General features: G+C 34.1%; 2 protein-coding genes and 1 long non-coding RNA gene across 3 annotated transcripts; 1 reads left to right on the top strand and 2 right to left on the bottom strand.

The window, feature by feature from the left end:
- Positions 1 to 2,406: 2,406 nt before the first annotated feature.
- LOC133864963 (probable vacuolar amino acid transporter YPQ1) lies at positions 2,407 to 5,800 on the top strand. The gene is made up of 12 exons (XM_062301416.1): positions 2,407 to 2,692; positions 2,825 to 2,867; positions 3,138 to 3,164; positions 3,922 to 4,020; positions 4,187 to 4,293; positions 4,426 to 4,597; positions 4,696 to 4,797; positions 4,892 to 4,984; positions 5,094 to 5,114; positions 5,218 to 5,276; positions 5,360 to 5,450; positions 5,572 to 5,800. The coding sequence occupies exons 1-12, from the start codon at positions 2,469 to 2,471 to the stop codon at positions 5,671 to 5,673; spliced, it is 1,140 nt and encodes a 379-aa protein (XP_062157400.1). The 5' UTR covers positions 2,407 to 2,468; the 3' UTR covers positions 5,674 to 5,800.
- Positions 5,801 to 14,366: 8,566 nt separating this feature from the next.
- LOC133864279 (uncharacterized) lies at positions 14,367 to 17,255 on the bottom strand. Its single transcript, XR_009899480.1, has 3 exons — positions 17,215 to 17,255; positions 14,593 to 14,660; positions 14,367 to 14,413 (listed from the first exon to the last, which is right to left on the bottom strand). It is a non-coding gene; the product is annotated as an uncharacterized LOC133864279 (long non-coding RNA).
- LOC133864277 (probable galacturonosyltransferase-like 1) lies at positions 15,229 to 16,496 on the bottom strand. Its single transcript, XM_062300557.1, has one exon. It carries the CDS (start codon positions 16,460 to 16,462, stop codon positions 15,419 to 15,421), a length of 1,044 nt encoding a protein of 347 aa, XP_062156541.1. The 5' UTR covers positions 16,463 to 16,496; the 3' UTR covers positions 15,229 to 15,418.
- Positions 17,256 to 21,757: the final 4,502 nt, after the last annotated feature.

Raw genomic sequence — 21,757 nt, 5'->3', positions numbered from 1 at the left:
AATAGATCGTTATTAGATTTTGATCCAATGATAATTTTAAGAGCCACATCAATTTTGGGAGGACAAAAGGAGGACAAAGGGATGATATGTAGCATTATTCTTCTTTTACATGTCTGCTAATTCCTCTGAATCGGTCAATGATTTACTCCAAAAAAGAAATAAAGAGAAAACAAAAGACAGACCGAAGATCTAAGATCGTTCCTCTTATGATTTCGTGTAAACAAAACCTTAGAAAACAAATAAAGAGAACTGAATTCAAGATAACAAAAAATGCTTCACCCCGTAGATCGATGCAGAAAGCAAATTTAAAGAGAATACATACAATAATCACTGTGCTCTTCAAAAGAAGGAAATAGTTGGGGAGAGGAGAGAAGAAAAACCATAGTTATCTTTATTTTATCTCTTTGTTGACTATTTGTACACAATCAAATCAAGAAAAGAAAAGAAAAAATATAGCCTTAAATTATTATTTAGGGGTGTGTTTAATATTTCGATTTTGTAGATAAAATATACAATTTTAAAACAAATCGTAAAAAATCGTTTGAAAATTACTTTAAGCCTACGATTGAACAACGTAATTTCCGTTGTCTCTCTCTTTACTCCCATCGATCTCTTTTCTCTGTCATGACATTCCACAAATCAATTCAAAATATTTATCATTTTTTGTCTTGATATTCTTTTCTAATTTTTGTTTTGTATTTTTCTCGACTGCAGTTTCTGATTTGACTAATTTCCATATGTAATTCCATATATGCTTGGAAAATTGTTATGAGATTTTACGGGAACATTATTAATTTCGGGAAAAAGACTCCCGAGCTTAATTACATGAATATTTTTCAGCGGGAGTGTCAAGTAGTGCACAAGTTTCAAAAGGTAAATCACCAAAAAGTTGATTAAAATATTTTCCATTGGAATTGAACTCATTAATGTGTGAGACATCTACAAATATTTAATTGTTTCTATACCTATGCATGTCACAAAGTCGAGTAGTACTGCACAAGTTGCAATAGAAAAGATCTAGACTAGTGCAGAGTGGATGACTACGACTCATGTTTTGACATACATATTAATTAATGAGTCCAATTAATTAAGCCACTTAAAATTACATACTAAGGTAAAACTCAATAGTTAAGAATTTTATTAGGAAGAATATGATTAAGCAAAGAATTTAAACTGTCAATTTAATTTAAAATTTGTTAACTATATATTTTTAATTATTTTATCGATGTAAAATGGTCAAATAAATTTATAACAAAGATGACAGTAAAAACTCGATCTAATTACACCTACCATTTTCCCTTCTAGAATTTCTACAATATGTTTTTATATTAACTGGAGTAAAAGCTGCGAAGGGCTAAATGCAATGATTGTTTTCCCGAAAATGTCATCATTTTCTGACATCTGTACGTTCCTATCTTATGTAACTTATTTTTTCTGACCCATCTCCACCGTCAATTTGGATCGGCCTTCGGCCATGGTAAATGCAAAGCATCAACAAATTCGGACAGCACCCTCTTTCACTTTCCGCACCATCATCTGGCTGATTCTGCCACTTTTCATTACTGAGAGGCCTTCTCTAAACAGCACATGGTTTTCACGTGCTTTCTGGGATGACTCTACACCGCCAGCTCCTCCATCTTTGCTGCGGCTGTTTTTGTGTTTATTTTTTTAGATTTTTTTATTGTACCCATTTTTTTTTGTTTATTCCTGTTTTGGTGTTTGGGTTCTTGTGACTCAATACACTTATAAAATTACTTTTAATGGTGACCCCGGCTTTGTGGCATCCGTGCCTCGAGCTAATAAGCTCGCATCTTCAGAAGCAATATCCCCTATACTTTTATTTATAATTTATATTTTAGGTTGTCCAAGTCCTTTTATACTTGTTTTTAATGTATCTAAAAAAAAGAAAAAAAAAAAAAAGAAGAAGAAAGAATATGCGTATACCACACCAAACGTACGTACACCGGATATTTTAGTTTCATTTCCTCCTGCATCGAGAGTACTGGAGTAGGGACACTGGAATCAGGATCTATAAAGGCATCAATTTTTATATTTTATATTTTATATATTTTTTTGTACTCCGACCAGATATATATGTGGTGTGAAGCATCAGTAGACCCAGAATATGCGTACCACATGGTAGCTTTACTTACTTTTTACTAATTTACAATTAGAGCTGTGATATATTCAATATAAATGTACGATTCCTGTTGATACCATTTTAATGTGTCTTGAAATTCTACATTAATTATATGTTTTTTCTTTTTTTTTTTTTTTTTTTTTTTTTTTTTTTTTAGCATTTCCCTTGCAATTAACCCATAGAAAGGACAAGAATCAAAGGTAAGACACCTTTTTTTAGTCGTGTATGTGGTTGTTTTTAGTATATAAATTGAGAGCTATCCCTGGCCTTTTCTTTAAAAGTATCGCCTAACTTCCCCACTAGCTAGAACACCCAGGAGATAGAGAGAATGCAGCTCTCCTACTGTGTAAGACAGCAAAAGCCCTGCGTGCGGTGGGTTGAAAAATATTTTAAAGACTGCCTTTGCAATCTAAAAGATGAATTTTCCTTCGGTTTTGGGTTTGTTAGTCTAGTCTGCTGGGGAGTGGCAGAAATCCCTCAAATCATCACCAACTTCCAGACCAAGTCCGGCCATGGAGTTTCTCTTGCTTTTCTACTCACTTGGGTTGTTGGGTATGTTCTCTTTCTCTCCTACAAACTGCTGCCCTTGCGCACACAGAACCATGCATATATATATATACACACAGCTTTTATTTTAAATTATTTAATTTTGAAATAATGTTCTTGCTTGTTTTCTTGACGCAGTGATGTTTTTAATCTGGCCGGTTGTCTTCTGGAACCGGCAACGGTGAGTATATATATAAGTTGTTGTTTTCCTGGAGCAGATCCATAAAATCTTTGTTTGGTAGTTTGGTGGTCCAGAGAACGGCCATGAGTTTGGTTGGCTCTGGTTTCGCCACTATCTTTAATTTTATCATGAAAATGGAATCCATCAGATCAGCCTGTGTACTATTTTGGTCCTCATAATTAACCAATTTATTCCTTTTTCTTTTTTTTCTTTTCCCTAAAAAAAAAAATAAAAACTAACCATTTGAATTTCTCTTTGCTTTGGATGCAGTTGCCTACTCAGTACTACACGGCTCTGGTAATAGCACTATTTGGCTTGGTTTTATGCATTTATCTGTTGGAAAATTGGTGTTACCAATGCAAGAGCACGACTGACGTAAGTTTAAGGTTGCAACTGGGGTAAGGTTTTGATCGAGTAGGACCAATCCCAACCCCACTTTGCCGGCCAGGGTTGTGTGGTGTTAGTCTCTAAGAGAAATTGTAGGAAAAGGTGCTTTTGATATGGATAGAAGGATAGAGATTCCGTGCAATAATTCAGCGGTATTTTTTTCACCATCAATACGGTTCCACCATCCTTTAGAGTAAAGAAAAAGAAATAATTCAGCCGCCTCCAAAGCAGCCGAGGCACCGTTAAAGGTCGCCGTTTAATTATTTCATTTAGAAAATCAACAGGTATTGCACGCGGATGCCAATCTGACAAAAGAGGAAAAGTGAAAAGGTTCTTTCCTAGCTAGCCTTAATTAAGACAACCCTAACCTTGGACCAATTGCCTACAACTTCAACCCGGCCAAACTCACCTGCTGATTAGTGGGAGATTAATTAATTAGGTTCAAGTTGCATTAATCTTAACTTTTATGATGCATACATAACATTATATTATGACTTGGAATCTTGGGGTCTTTTTGGTAAAATTTTCAAAAGCCTTTTTTACTTTTCAAACACGTACTGAATTAAACAAATTTTAAGAATGTGACCCCGTCAGATCACTGCTACAGTAGCATCTTTTTTACAATTTCTTTTTTATTTTTTTTATTATATTTCTTTTTTTCTTGCAGCTTTACACGACCAGTACTGTAGTGTTAGTAATGCAGAGCGTATACTATGACCACATCTGTAGATGGTGGAAGTGTAGACAGATCGATGTTTCCCATGCGGTACAGTTTAATTTCCTTTAACTTTAATGTTACTAAAATGATAAAAATGAACGCAAAATCTTTCTTTTGTGTACAAGATCATATATATATATATATATATATATATATATAGGTTAACGTTGAAATAAGTAGACAATTATTATAGGAGTTTGCTCCATTATTTTAGGCTGAAGAAGAGAAAAAACCAGTGAGACATAAGCCAGTTGATAATTCTGGCATTCCAATACCTAGACCTTCACCAAAAGCGACTCCTCGAAGAGAATACTATTATATGTACGTACAGAATTCTCCTCTTTAATATGCCTTTATGTCATGTGTTTGCAATTTACAGAGTTAGTTTTGAAATTTACTTTATTTAATTATGATCATGATAAACAAATTAAACTATTTTCTTGAATTCTACAGGTCAGCCAGATCATTGGCTGGCAGTGGTACTCCTCCCTTTCGAACCTATCTCAGGGCGGCCAAAAGTGGTCCTTCAGCTATGGACCTGAACTGTGATTCATCGTCTGATGATGAAGCAGCTCCAATGCAGTCCAACCAGCCGATTAGCAAGCCTAGGCCTATACCAAGAGCGGTGAGTTTAAATCACCACTTACTTAATTCAAAAGTTTAAACTTATAAATTAAGAAATCTAAATTTAATTATTTAATCAATATTTCTTAAATGTTGCAGGCAGGTTATGGAACATTTCTAGCTACATCACTAACCTTGCCCCTACAAACAAAGGGTCTGACAGAAGCGTACGTGGGACTCACAGGGAGAAAGCTCTTACATGTATGATATGTGATACTTGAGATTATAAAACTATAACAAAAGGCTGTTGTATTTGATTTCTTCAGAGGTTCTTATACTACTCGGCGTGTAACAGGAACAAGGGATGGAGAATGTTTACGGGCAATGGTTGGGATGGTTGATGGCTGCTATTTACATGGGCGGCCGACTCCCTCAGATATGGCTAAATGTAAAGTATCCTATCAATCTTAAAAGGAATTAATGTTTATTATTCGTTTTCTTTTCTATGAAATTGTCTCTAATAAAGTTATTGCAATTAATTTGCACATATTGGCCAGATTAAGAGAGGGAATGTAGAGGTGATGCTCTTTGCACTTTCTTGCTTTTTGACTGTATCTTCAATATTTTGCAGTGAATATTGTTCCAATAGCTTAAGACCCTTTTGCTTTTATAATCTTTCAGGGCTTGAATCCTCTCATGTTCGTTTTTGCACTGGTCGCCAACGTTACTTATGTTGCAAGGTCTCTCTCTCTCTCTCTCTCAAGCCTGTTCTCTCTGTTTATTTGTTTTGTCATGTTTAACTTCGTTACTACTATATATGCAGCATTCTTGTAAGAACTACTGAATGGGAAAAAATCGAAGCCAATATGCCTTGGTTGCTGGATGCTGCAGTATGCGTGGTGCTGGATTTATTTGTATCCTTTGCTAATTTTCCTGTAGAGAAAACTCATATTTGCCCCCATCATATATATATTATCATCACATCATCAATCATCATGGTTATATGTTATACCCGGCCTTAACGACACATAATAGATCATATTGCAGTATATCTATTACAAACGTTTTCGAAGGACAAGAAACTGTGGAGACTATGGAGATCACTATGTAGAAGCAAGTAAAGCTGCTGAATCTTAATTGGCCATTGTATTTGATATATATTTGCAAACCAAATCTAGCTAGGACCACAACCTAGTTTATCCTCACCAGTGTTTGTGTTTGGACTATTTAATTGTTTCAATACGAACCATGTATTGTTGTCCCTTTTCCAAAGGCGAAATGACTGGGTATATATCTACCCACCAAATAAAAAGAAAAAAAATAATTATGAAAGGGATATATGGATTCGAGCAATCTGCTATTCAGATTGTGAACAATTCAAATTATAAATACATGTGAGAAGATTTTATATAGGTCCATCTATCCAAATAGGAGCAAGTTACTCTCTACCTATTGAGGACAGAAACTCGTATATAATTAAGTACTGTCTGAATGGCTGGGAATCCGACTATAAAATTACTTTTATCTCTGTTAATAAAAACAAAAAACAAAAAAGTGCGTGTATCTATAATGTTGCCAAAGGTTGTTGAATGAGTGATCTGCTTTGTGGTACTATAGTGGGTCAACCTTATCCTGTTTAATTTGTCTTTGATTTTATCACTGTGCATGGTTTGTGTTTTGGTTCAGAGATCCGTACGAGGTATGCTTTAACCTTTTCCGCCGGGAACAGAAGCCCCTTAATTCAATTCATTGAACTTTATATATAGGATGTGTTAATTCAATTCATTGAACTTTATATACGGGGATGTGTTTGTTGCACAACATATTTATATAACTCTTACACAATTCAAGATATATTGATGGGATCTATATATGTGAGTCTTATTATGCATGGGTCTCACCAATGTGTCTTAGGTATTTTGGAAACACTAGTATCCACTACTTTTGTTCAACATTATTTATTTAACATCATTTTCCTTGTTCAATATTAATATCTCCACGGATAATTAAAAAAAAAAAAAAAGCATCTCTACTAAAAATTAATTCAAACAAAAATTGCAACAAAAATGCCTGCATATATACTAGCTCATAATCATGGAATTCTAACAATTATTACAGAAATGTCATAATTTTCCATTTATTCAATTTGTTTTACAGCAGATTGTGAGCAATTATATATTAACAATTCAGATAGTAAATATAAGAGAGTTCTTATATGATCACTTTTCCGAACAGAGGATTGGCTAGCTGCTGGAGACGTACTCAGGTAGATGAGAATCATAAAGACTCTCTTATATTTGCTATCTGGAAAGTCTAAGATTTTATTTCTGAAAATATTGTCCATTCTTCTTTGGAAAGTATGAGGAACATTCATACATGCAAACCGTTTGTAGTGCTTAATTCTACAGAAATTGTTTGTAGTTTGCTTTGTTCAGCGGGTTTAAGTTTCTGTAGAGCTTCTGCAGAAAATGTTTATGCAGATTGTTAATTAGTGGTGTTTAGTTTCGTTCATACTAGTTAAGTGGTTTGGAGTATCACTGTGTTGCTGAAGGGTTGTATTTTGTGTTTGTTGTTAATAGAAATTGAATGTTATTAAAAATAAAAATAAAAATAAACTCTGATTAATTTGGGTAGTTGTTTTTGCTTTGATTTGTGGATTTAGAAGTATTTAGTGAGGAGTTTGGGTGATTTTGAGTGAGAAGATCGAGTGTGGAGTACTGAGAAGTTGCCCAACAAGGGATAAACCAATTCTATCGAAGAAGACCTCATGTCGATCAGCGGAGATGGTTTTTAATTAAAATGAATAAAAATTCTTAAAATTATTATTTTAACAAAATAGATAAGAAGTTTCGATAAGTTGTTCGATGCAGGTCTTGAAATATATACCACGTTAAATATATACCACCTACACTAAACATCATCATCAAATCTAGCTAAATTTATCCCTGACCCATCACATAATTGTTTCATTTTATTTTTTATTTTTTTGGAAACCATTTTATCATATTCCATTAAGAAAACCTTACAAACCCTTGAAGGGATTAGAAAGAAGGAGCCTTGGCCTCCTAATTACAAACAATGTCCGACAGAAAATAAGGAAAATCTTCCGACCAAACTTTATTTCTCACTTGAGTGGAGGCTACTTAATTTAGTAAGCGTGTGTGCTACCGAATTTGCTTTCCTTATCACGTGAGATACTCTAAAAGACCAGAGTAAAAGCGATTGTTCTTGAATTTCGTCTATGAAATATTCAAATCTACTCCAGTTGGGAAGATTCTTTTAAAATCGCCGTGACTATTTGGATGGCATTGCCTTCCAAAATTATGTCAAAAAAAAAAAAAAAAAAAAAAAAAAAAAAGGGGGCCATCTCCCCATGTACCCCTTGAGGAGGCCGTTCCCACACAACCGGACAAGAGCTTTGTTGTCTTTGCACATCATCCGGTTCACCCCTGTTTACATTTTTGGAATTCCTCCAAAGAATTGTTGGCTTCTCTAATAATCTTCTCTGGATCGAGGGCCGAAAGTGCCACCATGCATGTACCAATGAATTTCTTCTAAACCATATATATATATACTTGTAGCTATCATTGCCCAAAGAGCCAATTCTTGATGCTCAAACCTGTCAATTATCTCTTCAAAGATGGCTTTGAAGTTGGAACATACAGAGCTGGTTTTCTGAAACCTGTGTGGACCCGATCGAGCACCACACATCCTTAATTGGCTGATGGACAGTGACAAAGGATGTGTGCTGTCGTTTCTGTATCAATAGCACAAATAGGACATAATTTGTCACTTACCACACTCCTATGAAAGAGGTAATGGCTTAATGGCCTTTGTTTCACTTAAACTAAGCCATTAATTTAATTACGTAAACGACAAAATTCACCGCATCTAAGTTTAGATTTGTGCTAATTAATTTAATTACGTGAAAGGCAGGAGGTTCTTTTGTAGATATAGATAAACTAAGCCATTTATACTACTCAATATAAAGTGGTGGGAGTCGCTCCCATACTCATCAATTTCTATATTTCAAATCTTTTCTCAGACAGATCAATCTACACCCACCATAGCTATCATTTTTTGTTATTATTTTTATGATCTATATATTGTCCTCCATGATTACATAAGAAGACAAACCTTAAAAGATGATAAGCTTAATTAGAGCACTAACATTGGACTAGTCAAATACTATTTTTAGCCCAAAAAAAACGATTATTTGGCTAGAACCCTTAATTGGATTCACCATCACTAGAATGATTTTTGAGTTTGCTACAGTAATGCCTTGTATGGGTCTCCAAAAGCTAGGGCTCTCCAAACCCTAATCGCTCTCCTTAGGTATTTTAGTGTCTTTTGCTGCTATAGCAGTAAAATTAAACAATTTTATATGTGAAACTTTGAGTTCACGCCTTCACGGCTTGGTAAGTAAAAACCCAATCAAATTGATATGAGACGTGAGCCCTCTTTGTTCTGATAAAACTTATCTTTTTTATGAACTAAAAACTTTAAAATACAAAACTCGGATTTTTTCTAAAATTCAAGGTTCAAATATCATTTTAAACGAAAAACTCAGCTACTTAAAACCCAATAGGATAATTTGCTTTTGCTTGTAAACATCATTACAAACTCCTTAATTTCCTTTAGATAAACAAGAGAGAATTTTATTGAAAAACTAAAGTGAAGCTCATGCAAACTGCGATTTAATTTCATACACAAATTATCTCAAAACATATAAATGTAACTACTGCTACTAATTTTTTTTTTTATAGAGATTTATTCTCCATTTGTTTGGGCGTAAAATATTTTTTGGAAAATAATTTCAGTATTTGGTGCAATAAAAATGATGGTCAACATAAATCATTTTTAGTTTGACCGAAAAAGCCTCTTTTATTTTTTGAAAAACAATTTACGATTTTAAAAATCGTAAATCGTTTTATGAATTTAAACTATTCATCCTTGCACGCATGTTCATGAGAATTCGCCAGTACCGCTAGACATTGGAGTTTGTTGGCGACCCGAATTTCCGCTGAAGGTTTCGGAACTTTTGGATCAGGGCACCGGAATCTGGCAACATTAGTTGACTTTTGCCGGATTCCTGCAAATCCGACTAGCCCGTGCCGGAATCTGGCCATTTGCGCTAGATCCAACCACTGTAGCCGAAATTCAACAATAGCATCCACACTCAAGCGATTCTGGCCGAAATTTGGCAAATACAGCTGAATTCTAAAAACTGGCTAAAATACAGCTGTACTGTACCAGATTCATGTGAAAGTGGCCGAAATTTAGCCATTTGAGCCGAATTTCACCGCTGTCGTTGGAATCTAGCAATAGTATCTGGATTCTAACGAATTTCAGCCAGTTATACCGGAATTTTGCCGGTCAATGATAGAATCTGGTCAGTGTTGCTGGATTCTGGCCACAATCGCTGGAATTTTGTTACTGGTGGTTTTTTGTACGAGCCGACCACCGAAAAATATTTTCAAGAAAATTATTTAATTCTGAAAAATAATTTCGTTGAAAATATTTTACAACAGAAAACATTTTACATCGAACAAACGGAGCATAACTAAAATTAGGCTAAATTAGGAAAAATGAAATAAACCCTTTTGTTCATGCAAAAGTGGTAATCCAAAATGGCCCGTTAACAAAAAGTAAAGGAGAAAGGCCCTCATCTCTTATGCCATTTATGGACTTGTTGGGCTTTCAGTAGCAGACCCACACCTGTCATTTGGAGCCCATCACAAATGTTTATATTAAAAGCACAACAGCGCAGGACAAATATCCAATTTAAGTGACTCCATTGAATAAAATTTAAGCTTTATCTTTTTTCTTCCTCCATTAAATGATTTATATTAATGTTGAAACAAAATTCTCACACTTCGTCCAATCATGATCGTTTGGTTTAGCAACTGCAGGGGAACTACGTTGGAGATTGGTCCCATAATTTTTATTTTTATTTTTTTAAAAAAAATTAATACAAATTCTTTCAAAATTAACCTTTTTACCCTTCCAATTTTTATTTATTTATTTTGTCCCCATTCTCCTAAAATTATACTTCCGTCCCTGATCGACTGGTTGTTGGCGGCAGGTGCAAAGATAATTCAATTGGATTGTTTCATGTGTGACAGATTTAATGAGAAGAAACTAAAAGGTTAGTTTAATAATAAAATAAAATAAAATAAAATGCACTCGTATTGATTCTCACCAAGTGTAGAAGGTAGCATGATTGAATGGTTAATTAGTTTAATAATAAAATAAAATGCAGGCTAATTACCATGATCATTGAATAGCATCTATCGCAAGTGAGTTGTCACGGCCCAACTACAACTAATGGAAAAACTCATTTCTGTCTTGTTTTGAATGCATTATTACCAGATGCTAAGATATATGTGTCATTATTTGTTGGCCAATGCTTATCTATTAATGGCTAGACAGATTATCGACTTGTTTCCGTATCGGTGGTCCGCTGGAAGGCCTTGGAGTTTTGGGGTGTGAAAAATGGTGCTCACTTGCCTTTTTTCTTTTACGATTTGGAGGGAGAGAAATAAGAACAGTGATTGGTAGGGGCAGCTTACCGTCCCCTGCCCGCCTCTTTTCATTAAAAGAGGATTTTTTTTTTTCTTTTTTTATTAAAAATGCCGGTTGGGGGACGGTAAAACGTCCCCCAAAAATCATTTCCCAAGAAATAAAAGGAGTTTTGAGGATTTGTAGAGGTTCTTGGAGGGTATTATTTCCTCTTTCTTCCATACTTTATATCTTTGGACTGCGGCTTTTCTGTCCCCCCTGACGATTAGTTATGATGATTTTCTTATTCGCTTTTCTCTTTCTAATTAAGAGGTGTCTCCTTTTATATATTATCAGTATACTAATTAAGAAGCGCCTTACGCTTTTATAAGATTGATTTATTACTTATGAAAAAAGATATTTATCTATTAATGGCTTCCTAAATGTCAAGCACCCTTTAGTTACATTTGGTAGTCTAGAATCGTGATGATTCTTTGGAAATATGAATGGGTATTTATAAGAATACAAGAAGCTCGAATTAAATAACTATTCTTATTTTTACATTCGGTACGTGACAATGACATGACCAGATTTTTTTTAGTAGGATTGAATCAAATTTTCTAAAATACTCTAGCTCTTAAAAATTATTTCTCAAAATGCCCATTATTCTCTATTTTTCTAACACCCCAAAATAGGGACGAAAAAAAAAAAAAAAAAAAAACTTTAGCATCGTTAACTAGCACCACATTTGCACTTATATCATTAAGCTTTAAAAAGTAAATCTAGGCCCTTAACATTACCACCCTTTTAAAAAAAAATAAAAATAAAAATAAAAAAATAAAAAAATAAAAAAACTCCTTTAAAAATTTGTCTTAAAATGAATGAAAAAGTAGTCACGTATTTTACACGTGACCTCTTTTAATGAATTGTTTTGAAAAATGGTATTCTATTATAGGGACGGAACTAAAATTTGTTTGTAGGAGTAAAAAAGCATAAATCAAGAGCCAATTAAGCCTAATTTCCCAAAGAAGGATCGATGTCCCGTAAGTTGGTGAAGTTGGTCATAGAAAGCTACATTTCTTATTGCTATCTGTTTTAAGTGAAATTGCTTAGAGAGAGAGAGAGAGAGAGAGAGAGAGAGAGAGAGAGAGAGATCAGGAACTCCAAACTCCCCCATGTTCTTGTTGGACCATCAACTATTAATTAATTTAACAAATACTGATCGAAGGTAGGAAATAGCACTAAAATAATGTAGATAAAACCATTAATGTAACTCATATTTCCCACGTTAGATCTTCAATTCCTATATTTATGCATAAAAGCTTCAATGAGTTCACTGCAATTCATCAAAGTTTATATTAATTTCACGTAATTGAAGCATCTATAATTATCCCATGCCAGAAGCTTAAAAGATCAATATATATATATATATATATATATATATATATATATATATATATATATATATATATATATATATATATATATTACACCAGAGATCTCGCAGCTGGCAGAATCACTGGATGCATGGTCGGGGACTCGGGGCGACTTAATTCCATGGGAGCCTTAGATTTCTCTTTGGGTTTAAGTTATTCATGAACTGGACGTACAAAAACATGTTTGACTAATTAATTATATGCATATGGTTGTGTTTTCCAATGCATTAGAGACTAGAGAGCATACTTCCTGCTTGATTAAATATTTCATGCTTTAATTTTACTGTACCTCTAATTTTCCAACTCCTGAAAGACTCGGGAAATAAAATCTATATATATAATTCATAGTGATTGCTGGCCACAAAAACGGCTTCTTGTTAATTATAGGCTTCTCAGCTCTACTGTAATTAACGTTCCAAACAAGGAAAGAGGCCAACCCTTCTTAAATGCTGAGCTACTTCCTATATATTATCATTATTATGAAAGATATATAACTTCCCCTTCCCTACTCTTAATTTGCACCCTTGTTCCACAAATTCCCTCCCGTGAAAAAATAATTAAGATAATAGGCCGGAAAAGGTGAATTAAATGATTTAATTAATATTTTAAAACACTCCTCCTAGCCTATCATATGGGTTGTAAAGTATTTTAATTGAAATGGGGTAAACCATAAAAGTTAGGGTTCGATCTCACGACATTTACTCTAATAGCATCATGTTAAATAAAAAAATATATATTTATATATTATTCAATTAATATTTTTAACAATTTTCTTATAGGTATTTTAGACTTAATTTGCTTGAGAGGCATAGAATTTGTCTTTAACCCCACCCAGCCTTAATTTGATGCACCCTGCTCGATCTTCTATCTTAATTCGAATCCATCGAATACTTTGTAAAATGAGAATGCCACCGACAACAGAAATATTATACTTTCTTTAGCATTTGCAAAAAAAAAAAAAAAAATTCCCCCTTTCTTTAACTTCAAGCTATTCGTCTTCTTCTTCTTCCTTTTTCTTTTCTTTTCTTTTTTTTCATTTGGAAAAGGAGGAAGTACTTCTAGTACGTACTTCAAAGCTATTCAATCAACAAACAATTGAAAATAGAGGGGGGGAAAAGCGAAAACGCGTCCATTTTTTTTAAAAAAATGGTATTCAATTCCTTGACTTTGTAAATCTTGCTTGGATGCCACGATCTGAGCTTCAGATTCTGTCTTGATTAAAGTTAAAAAAGCTCACAAAGCAGTTCAAATCAGACAGATTCATTCACATTGCGAGTGCATATATGCATGATTTTCGCACTCACCTAAAGCGAACGTAACTTTATGGTGCCAATCATTCCTTGCTCTCCATGATTCAAGCAGTTTTAACAGCCACACCATTGATTCCCTTGGACGAGATCAGGATGCGAAGCTCACTTGTCCCTATGTATTTTTCAATCTAGAATAGCTAATCAAAATCTATTTTATCTAGTTTAGCTAATGAATTTTAAATGTACTATACATCCGATTATCTATTCTTAACTCTATATTATTTTTTTATTATTTTTAATTTATTTATTTCATTATAGTATTTTTTTTTCACGTGGGTCCCACTTTATAACTCCACTACTTTGCACACTTTCTCTTAAATCTCCATTATAAAGGAAGAAAAAAAAAAAAAGAACGTGGAGTGGTGGAGGGAAAAAGGAAAAAAGCAAAGCTAAAAAAGTGGAGATAAAGAATAAAAAAAATAGATAAGTGAATAATATAACTCTACATGTAGAGTTCCACTATTTATGGAATTAAGGAAAATCTATTATAGAGTTGGAATACATAAGCTGATGGAGTCTCTTTTTAACACTTTTATTATCTATTCTAACTTAAAGTTACAAATAGATAATCCATTGGGAGTGCTCTAAGATGTACCCCGGCCCCAATCGGATTCCTTTCTTAATTTTGTTCTTTTTAATTCATGGTTTTGAGGAGAGGGAAAAAAAAAAAAAAAAAGTTTATAAGAGTAGATATTAATTAATAATATGAAATCACAAAATGAATCATGTTCCTTTGATAATTAATTCAAGTAAATTAAAGTTTGTCCAAAGAGACTTCCTTAAAAAAAGATCGAAAAGCAAAAACTTACCTTTGACTAGCTGTAGTTACATAGAGTCATCATTTGGTCAATCCCCCAAAGAAATGTTTGGCTTTGGCCTGACATTAGACGCAAAAATGAACTTCCAAAGGACCATATTTGCCTTGTATTCGAGTTAAAGTTGGAAAAGAGTGGGCAATGGGGTGAGTTCAATTTATTGCCTTCATAATTCTCCCAGTTTGATTTCATATTACAGCAGTGTCATTTGCAAAAGGTATTACATGGTAATTATTAAATTAACCCCATCAAAGTTTATTTAAATAAAATAGCTTTTAATTTGTCCAAAATCTACTAGCTAGAATCGGTCTAACCCATTGATATGTATTGAGGTTAATTTCTGGGTTCAATTCAAGAAGATATCAGAAGAATGAAGGAATTAACATCAAACAAATAAATTTACATTACATTCTCAAATTCTTCGAGTACTTGTCTGAACTTTCAGACTGACTATATATATATATATATATATATAGTCATATATTGTAAGAGACAGAAATCATTTACAGGCAGCCAAAAGAAGAATGTCGAATAAACTAGTTGATTCCTTCTTCCATCTTTAGTAACCTGTACTCTCATGATCACTGTTTCCCAGGAACAGAAACAACCAAAAAAAAAAAACAGGCATAATTTCTGTAAGATCTGTTAATGGCTGTATAATGTACAAAACGACGTTCCCACAGAGAGAAAGAGAGATGTTTAACACTTTGGATCGATCTGATCATCTCATATGACACATATCGTGAGCCATCGCCCAATTCCTCTCAAAATTTCAAAAAAAAATAAAGATTTATTAAGTGAAAAACCCATTATACCATTTCTAAGACTCGATAGCGAACTGTGTCCGCAACAGATCATAAGGAGCCCACAACGCATCCAAAGGGCACGGCCGGTTGGCGTCGAGCCGAGCCCAGGGCTTTCCCTTCCCACTCCAATGCAAGAGACTCACCGGACCCGGATGCAAATCCCTACACAACCCACGAAAGTTGTCACCGCCGAGCCCATGTTGGTTCCACCTGTGATCCACCGGAGCTATGTTCCCGGCGAAAACCAGCAAAAACGGTGGCAGCGAGCCAAGCTCGTAGATCCGCATCCGCTTCTGTAGCTCCATCCACTCCACTATCTTCGTCGTGTAGTCCCCGGCTCTCCACCGCTGCAAGTCGATGACCATCACGCCCGTGTTGAAGTAACACGCCTCGCGACCTTCAAAGGTGAGGGAAAGAGACGGGTTGGACCAAAACGATGGCGTGAAGTAGGAGGTGAAGTTGGCGTTGCAGTACTCGGGAGCGGCGAGGACGGTCTTATCGCCGAGCGGGGTCGCGGCGAGCTTGGCAATGTCGTCGACGAGGACCAGGTCGGAGTCGAGGTAGACGACGCGGCGGACACATGGAGGGAGGAGATTGGCTAGGTAGTTGCGCGCGTAGTTGAGAGGACAGTCCAGGGCTGCCCGGATGGAGGTGGAGATGAGGCCTGAGACGGCCGAGTCGTCGAAGTGGTAGACTCGGAACTTGAGGTATGGGAAGGAGGTGGAGAGGCTGGTGCTGAGGAGGTTGGAGGAGGAGGAGGAGGAGATGAAATGGAAGAAGACGTTTTCTGGGCAGGAGGAGTGTTGGAGGACGGAGAGAATGGCGGCCATTGAGCCACGGAGGTAAGCGCCGTCGAGGGTCATTGCTACGTGGACTGCCTCATCGGAGCAGAGGTCTGTGGTGGTGGTTCGAGAAATAGAAGGGCAGGTCGGGGAGTTGTAGAACTTGGGGGCCTCACGGAATTGTTGAGCGGTGGCGGCATTGGTGGTGATTGAGAGGAGGAGGATGAGAAGGAGAAGTGGGCGGTTGCGGTGGCCGAGTGGTGGTGGTCTTGGCATGTTATGGTTGGTGTGGGGTTGAGAAGGCAAGATCACGAAAGCTTTTTATAACCTCTCTGCCTCTCTCTCTCTCTCTCTCTCTCTCTCTCTGGGTCAAAGTAAAATATGTCAGCAAATTTTATTTTTTATTTTTTATTTTTTTTTCATTGCTCAAACTCTAAGTCATAAATATGGTAGCATATCAATTCTTTCTTGTATCTTATTTTTTGGACAGCTAATCTGCTTACTTGTTAGACATAGTTGGTGTGCTTCACATCGGCGCCACACTGTATATAACTGAGCTACTTCATTTACCATTCAATTAATATTATGGTACAGTAACATTGGAAAATAACAATTAATGATCAAAGGAATTTTATAAATTTTCAACAGTTTTGCTCTTTAATTCGGATAGAGAATTCTTATAAAATTTACCTATTTGAGCAAGTTTCTAATAGTTTGTTCCTCGTTCGAATACGTAAATTAATCTCAAAATATATATATATATATATATATATATATATATATATATATATATATCATATTCATTATCTGAACAAATTGTTTATTTTATTTATTTATTTATTTTTAAGTAATTGTTAAAAATTAAAATCCCACTAAAATTTACCTTGTTGGTGTCATATTGTTGTACATACAATTACAAAACACAAGTTGGAAGTAGACATTAAGCTCGCACACACGACGCAAGCTGTAGTCCAGTTGAAATAAAAATTGCCTTTTTTAGTAATAGTTAAGAGAGTGTCGTGTCTTACTAATTACTGGCTATCGAAAGAGAAATCCTGCGAGAATGATTCCATTTCCATATGCTATTTCAAAATTATAATCACATTTTAAATAGATCAGCACGCAGGATTAATTATTATTTTAAAATCGATCGTCCCTATCCTTTTTGCCTGGAAAAATAAATAAATAAAAACAAATAAAGCTGTACACAAAAAAAAAAAAGGCTGTTATTGAATTTGTGTCACTCCCTTGTCTAGTTGAGCCATCCACGTCTGACGTATAGGAAAGCTCTAACTTAGCGGCTCGCCTTCTATTTTACGAAAGGTAAATTAGTTTTACTCTGGGTTTTGTTTTTTCACAAATAAGGTTAATGTGGCAATGCCCTTTGGCATCACTTGAGGTAAATAATATTAAATATCCTTTTACCTCTTATACTGCAAGCAATTTTTATTTTTATTTTGTTATTCCGGTTTGGGCCGTTCATTTATAGTTATGGTTATAATCTCGGTCACCACATCTGATCGTACGGCCTGATCAAGCCTAGAGTTAATTGAGTGCCGGGGTAGCCACGTCGTCGCACAAAGGAACCCAGAGGGTGCCTCCAGGGCAGGTCATCTTTAATGAAGAGAAAAAAAAAGTTGACTGGTTGGTTTTTGAAGATGGAAAGAGACGGCCAAACCAAAAAAAATGGTGGATGCCTAGCTATAAAGGGATCTAACATATTTTTCTTTTCATACATGTGACCTAAAACTTTAATTCATTAACAACCTAAAAGTGCTAAAGAAAGTGAAGAAGAAAGTTATGGTTAAACAGTTGATTGCACGACGGTAATTCAGTCAAGAAAACATGCAAAGACATAAAATAAGTAAGAGTGATTCGCTGAAGGTACTGATTAAAAATATTCTCATGCTTAAGCAAGTGGCAAGAGAGAACCTGTAAAAAGAGAGTGAGGGAGAGAAGATATGCGTACTTCAAAATAGAGACCATTAATTACCATCATTTGTACAAATGCCGTCAATATGATAGGCGACCTTGATATGGCAAGGGCAGAAGGTAAATAGACCAATATGAAAGACGACATATACTCATAAATTACTTTCTTTCGATAATGTTTTAGTGGTTCCTTTACGTACTAATTCGAGTTTAAGTAAGTAAAACTGTAAATTGAAGATATTATTCTTTTTATGGTCTCTTCATCATGTGTCCATCGGTCAAGTGACTGTCGGTCTAGAAATCATTGATCGACGCCTCCCTAAAGAGAGGGTTGACCCGTCAGGCACAACCCCAACTTAAGGGCAGATAAACCTTTATGGGCTTGTGGAGTAATATGGCTTGCTGTGTTTGAAGATGCCTCTAATAAATAGTTATCAGTAATATGAGACTGTAGAGATCCTGATTTTAAACAGAAATTTATTGCTTTCACTGAAGAGGACAATCAATATTGACGGGAGAAGTCTTCGTGGATTAGATAGGAAGACTCTCCCGGCCCCTTTAGATATGCACTGTGCAGTTCCAGTTAATTGGTATAACACAAGCTCAACGATATCATTGAATAGCACGTGCACCCACATGCCCTTCAATAAATTGTTTACTTTTTGAACAGAAAAGGTGAAGAACGGAGATGTTTGGCGAGTAATCGTGTAAAATTGAATATTTATTTGAGTAGTAGTAAGAAGCAATTGATATGGTATAAAATTTAAAAATATTTTATAAGAAAGTGAAAAAAAATTATTTTGTAGTAAATTTTTTTATTTGAATAATAATAATAAAAAAAAATATTAATGTGATGTAAAAAGTATAAGAAAATTAAAATGCTTTTAATTTAATTTTTTTGGAAATATTGAAAAATATGTTGAAAATTTTAGCATCTCTTGCCAAACAGCTTCTACAACTTCCATGCATTATTAGAGGTCTATTTATGTATTTTAATATGATATTGATCACTGACGAAGGAGCTTTTATGGCCTTTTTTGGAGCCTATTGATAGGCCAAACTCCAAATGATCAGTCCATTACGAAACCTTCCTTTTTTTTTTTCTTTTTTTTTGTTTTAAGTTTAGTCCGTTACAAACTTGGTTTAACAGTAAAAGAGCTTTTTATAAAACTTTTTGAGTAGTCCATTATAAGAACTACTTTTATTGTTTTTTTTTTCTCCCTTAAAATTGACCGGACTTTTAAAATTATTGACTTTAAAATTTACCACTATTAAATTTTAATATAATGGAGATTTTAAAAGTTACATCAACTTTAAAATTATAAATAAAAAAAAACAAAAGATCGGTTCCTACTATTACTCAAACAGTCAAACTTTTTCGAATGGTGGTTTTGGATTTTTTTTATTTTTTATTTTTTATTTTGTCTTTCATCTTCAATTTAGTCATTTTTAGATGTCCTTATCTGACTTGATCTTTTTATTATTATTATTATTTTGAAAATGATCCGACTATATCGTTTAGTTAAAGGGTCCAATGCAACTTTTCCTTATTTTTGTTCTTCATAATTTCTATTACTTTTATGGCTAAAGCTTTCATAGACATGCATGTCTAGTCTCATTCAGCACCCAACTACCAATAAAATTCCAGATTCTCTCTCTTATTTATATTGTAATTGATCTTTCAAGCCTTGAAGATTCAAGAATCAAGATGCCATTAGTATTAGATCTCAATCGCTCGCGCGGCTCTCATAGTTTTTGGTTTTTTTTTTTTAATTATTTGTAACATTTTCCCAATTTGTTCAAGAAAAAAAAAATGCCATTAGTATGTACTCACCTTTGTTACAATTTATTACAAATTTACGTGACAATTTATAATTAATAAAATAATTAAGAGTTTACAGTCTACAAGTCAAGTACTAATTAACTAAATTTTTTTAAAAAATAATAATTAATTTTAAAGGGATTATTGCATAAAACATATACATTATTTTAACATTTTTAAATTTTTGAAGAAACTACTGTCCACAACGTATGATGTGATTTTGTCCCTGTTCGTTAATTATAGACTGGTACATCAATTTTCATCTACTATTACACAAAATAATAATTGTATTAAATGATAAACGTGGAAAAGGCCCAAAACACTCTCCAATTATTTGGGGGAATTCCATTTTCAGGGTTGGATATTTGTTCTATTTTCCTTTTATTTTTGGCCTCTTTTTAATTTTCTCAAGAACTAAACAGAAACCATTTAACTTTAACACAGTTATTCAGACCAAAGAGAAAAGGCCAAAACTTCCACATGATCATCAGCCTTGTGCTGTCGGTTCTAGTTTAGAGAGAACGAAAAAAGGGAAAGGAAAGGAAAATGAATGAAAAGGAGAGATTCATGTCGGTTTTTCAATTTCTTTTTGACTTTCTGATCTTTCGACTTTCACTCCAGAATTTTTAAATCTGATGGCTGTCGGTCATTATTACCCCCCCATGGCTTGTCACCGACACTGAGTGTGTTTCAAAGCACCGCCTACAAGTCAGCCCAACATGGCGGGCGGCCTCGCTGTCTTGTCCTTAACCTTGTCCTATACGTAAGATCAGCTTGTTAATGTTATTTTTAAAAGATATTTTTCTTTAAAAAAAATTGATTTAACATAAAAGTAAAAATAATTTTAAATATTTTATTAATGTTTGTGTTTGCATATTATTATTTTTCACACTAACCGACATATTGTATCGCACACTTAAAAATAAAATTATTTAAAATACGTTATATCCATTGGCGGAGCTTCTAAAGGGCTTGGGAAGCCCCAAGGTTCTCCCAAAAAAATAAAAGAAAAAATTGAAAAAAATAAAATTTTACCCCAAATTTTATTATATTTTTTAATTTTGGCTTTCCAAAACTTTTTTTTTCAATTTGGCCCCCCAACTTAGGCGATTGACTCGGCCCTTAGTTTTATCAGTCAGTATAAAATGAAAAATCTCTTAAAATATAATACGTCAATCAATGTAAAATAAATATAATAAAATAGATGTAAAGAGTATCATTTTTTTTTTTTAATTAAAAGAGAATTCTCAATAAAATTTTCTTATATTTACTATAAAAATAATAATGGTTGAAAATAGAAATCCATAAAACAAAGCTAAAGTACATAGGACTAGGACTAGTTGACGTGTATAGTAGTCAAGGTCTGAGAATATGATATGCACAAGTGCATAAGAGGGCATGATAAATTGATTTTTGCTTGTACTTATCTGTGTGTACAGCCGTACATAGGATTCATTTTTTTTTTTTTTTAAAAGAAAATATATTTATTGAAAACCGATCGAGTCGCATTCAGGAACTTATTTTTGTAGCTAATGGTGAAGGGATTTATTGGAGATATTATTATTATCTCCAAATTGAAATATAAAAATGGCATTTCTTTGAATTGTATTTTTCTCTTTCAGGTCATTAGTTTGTAACTTCACAATCTTGAAAAGCCAACAAAGTCTACATCTTGATTTCTGCTCCATCGTTTTATCAATCCCCATTGTAATTGACTCACACGTGTGAGTCCATAGGGCTGCCCTCAACACGTGTTAGCTTCGGTCGAAAAACATTATTTATTAAAAATATGACATATTATTAATAAGAACCGAGTA

Source organism: Alnus glutinosa, chromosome 3 (genome assembly GCF_958979055.1).
Source record: "Alnus glutinosa chromosome 3, dhAlnGlut1.1, whole genome shotgun sequence".
Taxonomy (NCBI): Eukaryota; Viridiplantae; Streptophyta; class Magnoliopsida; order Fagales; family Betulaceae; genus Alnus; species Alnus glutinosa.
The sequence above is the reverse complement of the archived record's forward strand: the minus strand, read 5'-3'. Positions and strand labels throughout refer to the sequence as shown.